This window comes from Microcaecilia unicolor, chromosome 6, assembly GCF_901765095.1.
Source record: "Microcaecilia unicolor chromosome 6, aMicUni1.1, whole genome shotgun sequence".
In the NCBI taxonomy this organism is placed as follows: Eukaryota; Metazoa; Chordata; class Amphibia; order Gymnophiona; family Siphonopidae; genus Microcaecilia; species Microcaecilia unicolor.
This window is the reverse complement of record NC_044036.1, coordinates 185,574,806-185,588,877: the sequence shown is the minus strand read 5'-3', so window position 1 is coordinate 185,588,877 and position 14,072 is coordinate 185,574,806. Positions and strand designations below refer to the sequence as shown.

The 14,072-nt window shown below is 45.5% G+C and overlaps 1 protein-coding gene across 4 annotated transcripts in view; it reads right to left on the bottom strand.

The window, feature by feature from the left end:
- MST1 (macrophage stimulating 1) overlaps nucleotides 1-14,072 on the bottom strand; it is a 149,230-nt gene that overhangs the window by 64,860 nt on the left and 70,298 nt on the right. For all 4 annotated transcript variants that reach the window (XM_030207142.1, XM_030207139.1, XM_030207140.1 and 1 more), the window contains exons 11-12: nucleotides 1,428-1,564; nucleotides 340-375 (exon numbers count right to left, since the gene is read on the bottom strand). In XM_030207142.1, coding sequence (XP_030063002.1) covers nucleotides 340-375; nucleotides 1,428-1,564 — 173 coding nt within the window. The remainder of the gene's footprint in view (nucleotides 1-339; nucleotides 376-1,427; nucleotides 1,565-14,072) is intronic.

The window sequence follows — 14,072 nt, the reverse complement described above, 5'->3', positions numbered from 1 at the left end:
TTTTGCCTCTCCTGCTCCTTTTCCTTCACCTCTACACTATGCTAATAGTTCTGAATATCTCTTTATATAGCAAATAAATACATTTATCAGCCAGCAGTAAATGTATAATGCTGTTTGAAAATTGACCCCGAAATGATTTAAGTTGTGGAAGTGGATACGGTGTAATGGTTAGGGGTTTTTTTTATATATTTATGCTTAAATTCTGCATTACAAACTTAGATTAGTCTGTGGACATTTCTGTTTTTTCTTCAAGTACGCAGATAGTTACAGTACACTTCCACTAATGTTAGGTGATTGTATGAAAAGTTTTATGTTTGTACCAGAGTTTTTTGTAATTACCTGTATCTCCAATTGGAAAAGGTTTACTGTCACCAGCTGAAAAATCAGAAGTGGAATATTAGTTCTGACAACATTCAATCAAGAAAGATCAGAACTCTCTAAATCTTGGTTCCAGTTTATCTATAAGGATCTGATTCCGATATAACCTCAGGGTCTCAGCTCTGTGGGATTCGCTTAAGGTCTGTATATTGATATTTCAAACATCAGAAGCTGTGAGCAAGGATCAGAGGTAAACCTCCACATTTACAACTATTATTAACAAACGCTAGCACCGTTAACATGCATTATTTTACCACTGATCACGTTTTATGCAGTGGGACCTAGTTACTACTAATGTGTATTAAAGGCATCAGAGTTAAGTAATGCAGTAGTGTGTCCCAGAAACAGATCCCATCAGCAGATAGACCTGTATGGAATCTGTTCAGAAGGACACTAAGGGCTGCTTTTACAAAGTGGCGGTAAACCCAACATGAACTTACCCCACGCTAATCTAGAGCTACCGTCAGCCCAACAGGGGCGCCAACGGTCATTCTAGCCCTAGCGCACGACATTTCCTGTGCTGGGGAAAATAGGGCTGTAATTTTTAGCACAGTGCTAACCTGGCAGTAATCCGTCAGCGCCATGCGTTACCCGGTTACCGCCAGGTTAGTGCGAGAGCCCTTATGCCACCTCAGTGGGTAGCGGTAAGTGCTCCCCCTCGCATGGCCATGCAGTAAGAGCAATCTTACCCACATGGCCATGGCTATTTTCAGCCTTTTTACCCACTGCGGTAAAAAGGGCCGCAGCGAGCAGTAAAGAATGGTCCTGCCATTAGTGCGGGGCCATTTTTACTGCAGCTTGGTATAAGGACCCCTAAATGTAGCAAACCACAGCACCCAGTCCATAGCTGCCACAGCTGATCTGCAGCCTATTCCTGGCCTTATCAAACATAGACATGGGACAACGCCCAGCCCCCAGTTTCCATGAAATCTAGCTCCTCAAATCTAACTGCATCTTCCTATCACCCCAGTCGAGTCTACACCCCGTTAGTATTTCTCCTTTCTGCCCAGTTCCAACCCCCACATCCCCATGCACCCCTCCCAACTCACCACAGGGTTTGATGGCACAATAATCAAACTGAGTTTGGGGATCCATGGTATAACACCAGGGCCCATGGCTGTCCCTGTCTGGATTTCGACAGTAGTTCTCTTGCAGGTCAGCATTGGGATGTGTTACAGGAGAAATGCTAGCAAGAAAGAAGAAATTTACCATAACAACATTTAAGCTCACTTGCAGATTTAAAAAAAAAATCTGTCTATTAATCAAAAGCAAATATAAAATTCAAAGGACAATCCGGCCAAAGTATGGGGTCCTTTTACTAAGGTGCGCTGAATAGTGGCCTGCGGTAGTGTAGACGCATGTTTTGGGTGCGCGCGCGCAGAATCATTTTTTACCACACCTGTAAAAAAGGCATTTTTTAAAAATTTTTGCCGAAAATGGAGGTGCGGAAAAATGAAAATTGCCGCACGTCCATTTTGGGTCTGAGACCTTACCACCAGCCATTGACCTAGCAGTAAAGTCTCACGCAGTAACTGGGCGGTAATGACCTACGTGTGTCAAATGCCACTTGATGCGCGTAGCTAACGCGCGCCAGAAAATAAAAAATATTTTTCAGACGGGCATAGCGGGCGCATGCCAAAAATAAAATTACCGCAAGGGCCACACGGTAGCCAGGCAGTAACTAGGAATTGGCGTGCATTGTGCAAGCTTAGGCGCTTACGCGGCTTACTAAAAGGCCCCCTATGTTGGTTACTTATACACTCTAAACATGAGGGTAGAAATAGGGTTAAAAATGGTGAAAGAGAGGCAATAGGACACTGCCCCTTTTGGAACCCTCACCACTTTCTGACCTGGGTCAGCCTCTGCTTTGAGTTCCAGAAGGCAGGGGTCAGCTGGCTTTTGGAAGTTCATACGGACAGATTCCTTTGTCTGCGGGACAAGACCCACTAGCTCCTTTAACATGTCTTACTCACTGGTATGGAACAGGATGACTAACCTGTGTCCACATTATTTCCTGAAAATAATCCAGGACAGGTCAGAATCTCCTCAGAAGACACAGCTCACTCGTCTTCCTTTCCTGCCACTGCAGGATCAACACATGCAGCTTCCAGCTTGCTCTGCAGCTTGCTTATATGTATATTAGCTGTTTTCAATGCATCTGCCCACTGCTCCTCTTTAACATAAAGAGCATCACAGTCCTACACGTCTTCCAATTCAGCATGACAGGCATGGGCGTAGTTTGACTGTTTCATTTGGGGAAGCAAAGGATGGGGCGGAGCATATTAGCATATTCATTTGCATATATATATATATATATATATATATATATATATATACATACACACACACACACAAATGAATATGCTAATATGGAGAAAGGAAGGAAGGGAAAAAGACTGGCTTTGTTTGGGAATAACCATAATGAATATGTATGAGAAATGAAGCCAGCTCTTTCTCCCTTCCTTCCTTCTTTCCTCCTTACCCAGCACTCCCTCTTCCTCTCCAGTAGTATTTCCCCACTCCCTTTCCCATATCATGCCAGTGTTGACCTTAGAAATGCATAGGCTCTATATGTAGATCCTTCAAGAGGTGGTGTGTCATGATTTAGGCTCTACACCCTTTCTGATGTTTTGGTGCCACCTCAATAAGGCCGACACACAATCTCTCCATTGCAAAACGCTATACAAAAACTTGTGCAAAAACACACTCATAGCCTTACTAAACCATAACAGCACTAATTCCAAGGACAGGACAAGCTACAACCTTATGCATGAGAAGGCAGAATTGTAATTACACCAGGCTCTAAAACACCAATACACTACCTTGTGAAAAAAAAGCAAAACAAAAAGGGCTGCAAATACTACACACTAGCAGAATACTGCACCTTGATCACACATGAAAAACACATGACACGACAGACATGACACAAGGAACTAGAAATCAAAAAATAAGAAGGCAAAATACTGAACTGGAAAGTTACCTCAAGAAGTCAGACTCAGCATGCAGCAATACCAGAAAAATTGAAACTTACATGCAAAATATCACAGATGCAAATTTCAAAAAGCTGACATATTCCAATTAATAAATTCTGAATAAAATACTTTTTTCTACCTTTGTTGTCTGATCATTTAGTTTTTCTATTCGCTTTGGTCCCAGTGTCTTCTGTTTTATGCAGTGTCTTGTTTCCATTTGATATTTTTTCTCTTACCATGTCCACCATCCTTCTGTGTCCTTATGCATCCTGTCTACCATCTGTAGCCCTGTCCCTATCCTTCCTTGAGTTTCAGTATCTCCCCTCAACGTGTTCCAAACCAGCCCTTAAACTCAGCAATTTCCCCTCCATCCATATCCAGCATTTCTCCTCACTTCCCTCCATCCATGTGCATCTACTTCCTGTCTTCCCTCCCCTCCATCCATGTCTAGCATTTCTCCTCTCTCCCTTCCTCTCCATCCATGTGCATCTCCTTCCTTTGTCTTTCCTTCCCTCCATCCTTGTTCAACATTTCTCCTCTCTTCCCTCCCCTCCATCCATGTGCATCTCCTTCCTGACTTCTCTCCCCTCCATCCATCCGTCCAGCAACTCTCCATTCTCCCCTGCCCTCTCTTCTATCCACCCATATCCAGCAAATGTCCTCTGTCCCCTGCCCCCTCCATTCATCCATCCATGTTCAGCAATTCTCCTCTCTCCCCTGCCCTCCCCTCCATCCATCCATGTCCAGCAACTCTCCATTCTCCCCTGCCCTGTCCTCCATCCATCCATATCCAGCAAATTTCCTCTCTCCCCTTTCCCCTCCATTCATCCATGTCCAGCAATTCTCCTCCTTCCCCTGCCCTCCCCTCCATGTCCAGCGATTTCTATTCTTTCCCCTGCCCTCCTCTCCATCCATCCATCCATCCATGTCCAGCAACTCTCCATTCTCCCCTGCCTTCTCCTCCACCCATCTCCAGCAAATTTCCTCTCTCCCCTGTCCTCTCCATCAATCCCTGTTGTCCAGCAATTCTCCTCTCTCCCCTGCCCATCCTGTTTCTTTCCATCCCCTTCCCCATTCTATCCAGCGTCTCACCCCCTCCCCCTTCGCAGCATCTCCCATCTCTCTCTCTCTCTCTTTCTCTCTCCTACTGGCAGCCTGGAGGAACCGTGAACTTACATGCTCTTCCCTTTCCTTCTCTGCCTCTTGTTCTCTTGCTTGCTTACTCACTCCCTCCCTCCCCCTCCCTGGCAAAGCATAACACAACCGTGCGCGGGGCCGTACTCCTGCTGCGTGCGCCGCTGCCGGCTTCCCTCCCCTCCATCCATGTACAGCATTTTTCCTCTCCCCCTCCCCTCCATCCATGTTCATCTCACTTCCTCTCTCTTCCCTCCTCTCCATCCATGTCCAGCATTTCAACTCTCTCCCCTCCCACCATCCTTGTGCATCTCCTTCCTCTGTCTTCCTTCTCCTCCATTCAAGTCCAGCATTTCTCTTCTCTCCCTTCCCCTCCATCCTTGTGTATCTCCTTCCTTTGTCTTTCCTTCCCTCCAACATTTCTCCTGCCCTCCCCTCCAGCCATCCATGCCCAGCGACTCTCCTCTCTCCCCTGCCCTCCCCTCCCATCCATGTCCAGGGTAAATCTACAAAACAGATGAAGATGTGATTCCATGTGCCCCAATGAAAGGAGAGTTTAATTCTACTTCCATTTAATTTTAATATATTCCATCCTCTTTATAAACACTAGGCTTCCCAAGGCAGATTACAACCAGACATTTAAAATGAACCCATCAGGAAACAGAATATTCTCACCGAAATCTGGCCATCTGAATTGTATAGAATAACAGTGAAGAAAAATGAGCACAAACTACAGAATTTATAATTGCTGTTTCTACTAGCTACAATAATTTTTTAAGTTTTTAGTGATATTCAATTATTTATTTTCTCCTCCACCTTGTAAAGCACTGCCTACCCAACAAAAACAGTGTTAGACTTGTTAAAGATGTACCAACAATAAAGAACGACAACGTGGATGCAGCAGCTCACAGGTTTGCTTACTGTGTTTATTTTATTTATTTATTGCATTTGTATTCCACATTTTCCCACCTATTTGCAGACTCAATGTGGCTTACATAGTTTTGTTAACATTGTCATTCCAGAATATCAGATACAGTTAGTGTTGTGCAGAGATTAAGTAAGGGAAGAGAGAAGAAGGAAGGGAGTGATTAGGGTAGTTGTGGAAGGTGGGTTTTCATAGCTGTGTGGGTAGCTGAGGCGGATTAGTGAGGTTATCGGTTCTCATTGTAGGCTTTGTTGAAGAAATATGTCTTCAGAGATTTGCGAAAGATAGTTGTTTCGCCGATTGTTTTCAGGTCTGTAGATAGTGCATTCCATAGCTGCGTGCTTATGTAAGAGAAGGTATTGACATGCATCAGCTTGTATTTTAGTCCTTTACAGCTGGGGAAGTGCAGGTTGAGATATCTGCGGGATGATCTTGTGGCGTTTCTGGGAGGTAAGTCCACAAGGTTTAGCATGTAGATTGGGGCGTCTGCGTGAATGATTTTGTGTACAATTGTGCAGATCTTGAACGCAATGTGTTCCCTAAGTGGGAGCCAGTGAAGTTTCTCTCTTAAGGGTTTTGCACTTTCATATTTAGTTTTTCCAAATATGAGTCTGGCGGCAGTATTTTGGGCAGTTTGGAGTTTTTTTGATAGTCTGTTCTTTGCAGCCAGCGTACAGTGCATTGCAGTAGTCCAGATGACTTATTACCATTGACTGTACCAGGGTGCGGAAGATGTATCTCGGGAAGAACGGTTTTACTCTTTTGAGTTTCCACATGGAGTAAAACATCTTTTTCATCGTATTTTTCACGTGGGCATCAAGAGTGAGGTTTCGATCAATGGTGACTCCAAGAATTTTCAAGTTTTGTGAGTTTTATGGTGGAGAAATTTTTTGTGTTATATTGTGAGGTGAGTACAAGACATTGTGTTTTTTTTCAGTTTTAGTTGGAATGCATCTGCCCATGTGTGCATTGTTTGGAGGCTTTGGTTGATCTCGTTGGTGATTTCATTTAGATCATGTTTGAACAGGATGTAAATTGTGACATCATCTGTATATATGTAGAGGTTGAGGTTTTGATTGGCTAGAAGTTTGGCTAAAGATATCATTAGGTTGAATAAGGTTGGTGAGAGGGGGGATCCTTGGGGGACTCCACATTCAGGTATCCATGGGGGTGATCTGTCCGCGTTCGTTGTTACTTGGTAATCAGGAATCCTTTGAACCATTTGAGAACTGTGCCTCCAACTCCGAAGTATTCTAGAATATATAGTAGTATTTCATGAGTGAACAGCGACGGCTGCGCGGGGGAGTGGAAACAGAGATGTACCAAATGACTTCCTTCCTTACAGTGGACTAGATAGGCTGGCTCACTCCCACTCCACTCTCTAGTACCAAAGTTGCAGCGGTGAACTGGTGGGTGGCGGTAGTAAAAGCAGCAAGCAGGCAGGCTCGACTCCGTCCTTCGCTTCCCTGCCCTCTCAGCGTCCCGCCCGCCCGAAAGGAAATGACATCAGAGGAAGGCGGGACGCAGAGCAGGCAGGGAAGCAAAGGACGGAGTCGAGCCTGCCTGCTTTCTGCTTTTACTACCACCGCCCGCCAGTACCGGCACAAAAAAAGCACTGGGTAAGACTAAGTCATTTGGGGGGGGGGGCAATGCCCCCCTCGCCCCCCCAAACTACACCCATGATGACAGGCGTCACTAGTTCACTTGTAAGTACCTTCTCTACTCTCAAGATATCCATTAACTGGTCAGTAAAAGTAACCCGAGCTGCATGAACTCCTTTCTGCCTTTCTCATCTTTTGCTGGTTCATCTTTCATGGCATCAAACAACTTCTGAAGGTGAGTGTGCTGTGTCTCAAAAACAGCCTTAGCCTTTATCAGCTCAAAATACTGTGATTCGAGGACTGACTTGTCTGTGGCAAGGATCAGGTTTTTGTCCCTCAGTGCCTTCAATTCCCTTAAACTATTCTTTGTGACCCCTAAACGCGTCTGGAGAGTCTCACTTTCCTTACATGCCACTGCAAGTGCAGCGATCTGACTCTGGGTAGCTAAGCACTGGTCGCTCACACCATTGAGTTGCTTTTGCAAATTGTCCTGGCGTCCTATTGCAACATCATCAGCTGGATTTACTTGAGGACACACAGGAATATCCCTCTCTCCTTTTATTCTTTCAAATTCCTTCCATAGCAAACCCAGTTCCATTGACACGGCGCTTAAAGAACACTCTTTAGCACATTGCTCACTCAAAAGATTCTCTTTATCTTTTTGTAAGGCAAGATTTTGCTCCCATAGAGCCTTACATATTTGTCATTTCATCATTCCTCTGGACCACATGATTTTGCTCTAGAGCGGACACTCTATTTTGAAGGCTAAACAGACAGCGCTTCAGCACCTCATCATGGTCTTTGAGGTCCTCCACTTTGCTATCGAGGGACTCGTTCGTAATTGCTCCTTCATATCATCATCCTTTCCTTGGTGAGTTTCCTTGAATGCAGAATTTTCCCCTTCCAAGGTCTGAATCTGCAAACGCAACTAGCAGGCCTCTTGTTCAAATCTCTGTACCCACTGAAGCATTAGTTTTTGGTCCTCCTCTAGACTTTGTCGTACATTCTGGAGAGATCTGTACTGTAGCTCAAGAGTCACTTTGTCTTAATAGGCTCTCTTTCTTGTTCCCATCTCTGGTCTTTCTCCTTTGACTTATCAATCTCTTCCTCTAAAGTCCCTATTCCTTAAAAACAACTGGTCACAGTCTTGTTCAAGTGCCCTTATCCACTGGAGCATTGCCTGATGCTCCTTGCTCTTTCTCAAAGAGTAACCTGCACTGCATGAACTCCTTTTTGTCTTTCTGATCTTTTGCATGTTTGTCTTTCACAGCATTGAGCAACTTCTGGAGGTGAGTGTGCTGTGTCTCCAAAAGAGCCTTTACCAGCTCATTATTTCTGTCTCTCAGGTCTTTGCAGCCCTGCTGGAGGGAATCGTACTGTGGTTCGAGGACCGACTTGTCTTTAACAAGGATCAGGTTTTCGTCCCTCAGTGCCTTCAATTCCCTTAAACTATCCTCTGAGACCCTTAAACGCATCGGGAGAGTCTCGCCTTCCTTGCGTGCCACTGCAAGGTCAGCACATACGGCTTCCAGCTTGCTCTGCAGATCTCTTATATGTGTGTTAGCCGTTTTCAATGTGTCCACCGACTGCTCCTCTTTAACATGAAGGGCATCACACTCCCTATGCATGCCTTCCAATTCAGCATGGCAGGTGTCTCTCTCTCTCTCTCTTTCCAGTTCACTTGTAAGCACCCTCTTTGCCCTCAAGGCATCTGTTAACTGGTCCATAGAAACCATGTGGACCACCTCCAGTTTAGACATGGCCCCCAGGGTGGCAAACTTCCTCCCCTCCATTACCTCCTTATACAAATAGATGAGGAGGTTGCATTTGCCAAACACATCATCAACAGTGATTGTCTTACTCAGCGCAGCTAAAGCTTGCTCATATGCGTCACTACTACCAATATTCTGGGTAACCCATCTTTTAAAGATTTGGGTTTTTATGTTTAAATCTTTTTATTGAGAAATGGCATCAGAAATACTTAGATACAATGCTCATCATGAATTACAAAACCATATGCCCTTCGAGAGGCTAACATCGTGTAGACAGCACAGTTATATAAAATTCTTCCCCTTCTCCCCTCCACTTCCCAATACTATCCATTGTGTTCCGATATGCTGTAATGATTATCAAATTAGTTAACTAAATAGAACTCTTTCAACAAATAACCTACACAATAGCAAAACCGCCAATCCCTCCCTAATTCCCCCCTAAATCCCCCCCTCTATCCCCCCTCTATCCTCTCCAACTTCCAAAAGTTCCTCAACAGTCAGTAAACCAGAAGATAACACAATCTGAAACATGAAAAATATTTGGACTCTATGGCAGAGACCCATTGGTCTATATATCATGTATATTGTACCCGATATAGGAGCCCCCCCATCCTATCATATTCCCGGCCAGGCCAGAAGCCTTGTCTCTTATAACCTCCAGCCTGCCCTCCAGATCACCGACCATGAATGGCTGGTTCCTAATGACTAAAGCCCGCGGCATACTTCTATCCCCAATACCGAGGGCACCCAGCGTCAACCAAGTGCTCTAGAGAGAGCCCAGAGCCCAATATTCCCTAAACCCAATCTATCCCTCCCCTCCCCCTCCGAAGCCCCCCCCCCCTCTAAACAAATATAACGCTATGCCTCACCCACCCTATCTCGTACTACCCAACCCCCCCTCCCCACCCTACATGTGTGATAACTAAATGTTCAAAATGTAACTTCTTCCTTTCGGGGGTAATGTCATCCACAATGGCTCCCACATTTCCCGAAACCGGGTTCCCCGGATACTGTCCATTTTCTGAACACCACACCTATCTAGTCTCATTTGTTGGATTAACTGCTTTCTCCACAGCAAAATATTAGGGCCCTGAGACGTTAGCCAGGAAGTCAAGATAGTGTTGATCCCGAAATAAATGGCCAAAGGCATAAATCTCTTAAATCCCACTGGAGGTCGTGTCGTAAATTTAAGACTATTAAATAACATCAAGGGGTCACAGGTCAGAGTACATCCCCACCACGAGTCTATAGTCCTAAGCACTACCATCCAGAAGCTCTTCACTTGCGGGCAGAGCCAAAACATATGCCCTAAGGTAGCCATGGCCCCTCCACACTTTGGGCATGCTCCTGAGCTAGAAATCTTTGCTTTACATGCGCGACGTGGAGAGATGTGTAATCTTAATAGGAATCTATATAGTTTTTCACGCTGTATTACCGACAAACGCCGCTTATATAAACCTTTTAGGTATGCTTTACACACCTCCTCTGTTACCTCACAGTTTAAATCTTTTGACCAGTCTGCTGCCAAAGACGCACAGTGGAGCTCCGTGGTCGTACCCTTTAACTGCTGATGATGAAATTTTAAAGGCACACACAGCTGAGCTCCCAACGTATAAGCCTCAGAAAGAATATCAGTGACATCCTCCGTCAAGTCCGTCCAGGTTAGAGTCTTGACATAATGTCTTAATTGGAGGTAAGCAAAAAATTGTCCCGCTGGAATCCCATACTGTTGTTGCAAATTAACAAAGGGGCGAACCTGTCCTTCCTCATTTATGACATGCACCAAGTATATAATACCCCTCTTTTCCCATAGCTTGAATACGCTAGCTCCCTGGCCCGGTGGGAAATCCGGATTATTATAAATAGAAAGATACGGCGTGGCTTTAGCGGATAACTGATGATGACGGCATAACCATCTCCAAGTCGCCCTTAAAGAGCCCAGCAATGGATGGCGTTTCAAAGCATCCCTCGGCAGTCTACCCCCTGAGTGCAACAAATGGCTAAAATGGATCCCCGGGAAAAGAGAAGTCTCCACGGCTGTCAAAGAGAAGTCCGAGGAGCCTCTGAACCAGTCGTTTATGTGCCTCATGGAACACGCCGCTGATAACGACCGAAGATCTAAAAGTCCCATACCACCATATTCTCTAGGGGTGGAGATCATCGACAGCTTGAGCCTTGGGCGTTTCCCTCTCCACAGGTATGTTTGCAACATCTTCCCCAGCCTCCTCTCATCCCTCCTTTTAAGAAACAGAGGGAGTTGTTGAAAAACATATACCCACTTCGGTACAACCATCATATTGAACAGCGCGGTCGGGGTCACCAATGTTGAGAATTGGGGGGTCCCGAGCCCCCCAAGAAGGCTAGAGTGACCTCAATCTGACTCCATCTCTAAATAACACTAGTACTGGGGTAATCCAGGAGTTATGAGGTTTTAAAAGGAATTGCCACTGAGAGAGACGTTAGGTCTCAAATACCCGCATTAGTCCGCCTCTCAGCACTGGCAAGGAATAGATACCAGCCTTATGACAAACTGGATTTAGGCTACAGGTTATATAATGCAGCGAATGATAGCCTGATGTAGCAAAAGCATTTATACTTACAGCCTTTCATCATTAAGTGAAGCCCACAAATCATCATTTGGAATGAAGAGTTTATTTGCAAATCAGACTTTAATCAGATACATTCATCAGACAAATTCTGGATTCAGCTGACCGGAGCTCTGCGTCCTAGATGCGTTGGGGAGAACCTCCAACGATCTATCTGATGCCCTTCCTTATATAGTATCTGGTCCTAATACAAGTCTATGGGAATTGCGCAATTTCCTTTTTTGTCAACAATTTGTTCTTATGAAGTTCCGTTTTAGCTATTGCAAGTTATTGCGCAATTTCCCTTTTTGTCAACATCTCCCTAGATACGGACATCCAAACATGGACATCTCCCTAGATACGGACATCCAAACATCAAAACATGGACATCTCTGTCTTATATCATCTTGTGATCTGGGTGCCAACTTATTAAAAACATTCTCCATCTTACAAACCAAACTTTCCATTTTCGTCCATAATTTCTACATCGTATGTGTTACATTCAATTTGAAAGTTGTACCAGATTTCATTAAGACTCTTGCAGGCTCTCTGCTATAAGGCCATCAGCTGGTTTCAGGCCTAGTCAGTGCTCTTCAGCTGTTTAAAGCTATGTAGCTTGGCCCACCACTATTCCAGTGGATAGGTCTCAAGCTAGAACACATATTAACTTGCAGGAAAAGCAAGTCCTTGCTCAGCCAGTCATAGATTTTTAAACCTAGCTGGGCATTTTACAGCCTGAGTCCTAAAATCTGGCCTTCCACCCTTCCGGTGGGCATCCAGTGAGGGCCTCTTGCTGTAGTATAATTATACATTCCCCATAGCGATAAAGGCAACGCTTGCCACACCGTCAACTGCTTTTCCGTCATCTCCAAGAGCACCTTAACATTACGTTCGTATAGTGAAGCTAAGTCTCTAGGGATAAATATCCCCAAATATTTTAACGCTTCAGCTTCCCATCGGAGCGGAAATTGACCGTCCCATGCCTGCATCACCTCGTCCTCCAACGCCAGCGCACACGATTTTTGAAGATTAAGTGAGAACCCAGACAATGCACCATATTGCACCATCTCCGTTAAAACATGCTCTAGGGAAGACTGAGGCTCCGCAAGCAGCAGCATGATGTCATCCGCATACGCCAGTGCTCTAAGCTCCTCCCCGCCAACATTAACACCCCGGATCTCTGGTATCTTGTTGATGAGCAGCAACAAGGGTTCCAAGGAAAGGTCAAATAAAAGTGGTGATAAGGGGCAACCCTGCCGTGTGCCACGTTGCACTGCAAACGATGCTGACCGACTCCCATTTGCCACAACCTGCGCCCTCATGCCAGAATAAAGCGCCTGTATAGCCCTCAGAAACCCTTTAGGGAATCCCATCCATTCTAAGACATGAAACAAGTACCCCCAGTCTACCTGATCGAAAGCTTTAGCAGCATCCAAACTGGCCACTAACAAAGGTGACTGAGTATACTTGCTATGTGCCATAGCCAGTAGAATTCTACGGACGTGTATAACCGACTGCCTACGAGGAATAAACCCCACCTGCGCGGCACCAACCACCTCTGTGATCAACTTAGCCAATCTAGTGGCCATCATCTTCGAGAGGAGTTTAATGTCCACATTGATCAGAGAGATCGGTCTATACGATGCTGGATCATCTGAGGGTCTGCCCGGCTTTAGTATAAGCGAGATAAGAGCCGTGTTTTCCCTACCTGGGATTGCACCCGCCTGTATATTCGCCTGTAAGTAATCAAGCAACGCGCCTCCAACATGAGCCTGCATCAGTTTGAAGAATAAACCCCACCTGCGCGGCACCAACCACCTCTGTGATCAACTTAGCCAATCTAGTGGCCATCATCTTCGAGAGGAGTTTAATGTCCACATTGATCAGAGAGATCGGTCTATACGATGCTGGATCATCTGAGGGTCTGCCCGGCTTTAGTATAAGCGAGATAAGAGCCGTGTTTTCCCTACCTGGGATTGCACCCGCCTGTATAATCGCCTGTAAGTAATCAAGCAACGCGCCTCCAACATGAGCCTGCATCAGTTTGAAGAATTCTCCCGAAAAACCATCTTCTCCAGGCGCAGTATGAGGTCGCAATCCCTTAATTGCTCTCTGCAGCTCTCTCATCTGAAACGGCATATCCAACTCTGCCACCGCCTGCGCTGACAATTGGGGCATCCCCGCCCGAGCCAAGAATTCCTTCACTTTATCTTTATCTACCGGCTCTCCCTCCCTATAGACAGTCTGAAAATGCTCCTGCAATATCTGAAGTAATCGCTCAGGTCAGTTTACCACCACTCCCGTGGCTTCTCTCAGGGCCGTGATAGTCCGGGAGCCCCCCTTGGTCTTAACCAAGCGTGCTAACAATCCACCCGTGCGATTCCCAAATCTGTGGAAACGATACTTTTGATATAGCCATCCACGCTGTGTGTGCTCATGCAGTAAAGTATTAATAGACACCTGCAGTGCCACATATGCGTCTTTGTTATCTTGAGTCGGAAAATGAAGACTTAAAAGCTTGGCCTTTCTCAATTGCCCCTGTAAATTTATGAGGCTAGCTGTGACCTTCTTACGCCGAGCAGCCATATAGGATATTATCTCGCCTCGCAAAACAGCCTTAGCCGCGCACCAAAACAATAGAGGGTTAGTTTTGTGCTGCTCATTGTGGGAAACGTACTCCCCCCACCGCCCCCTCACAAACTCCT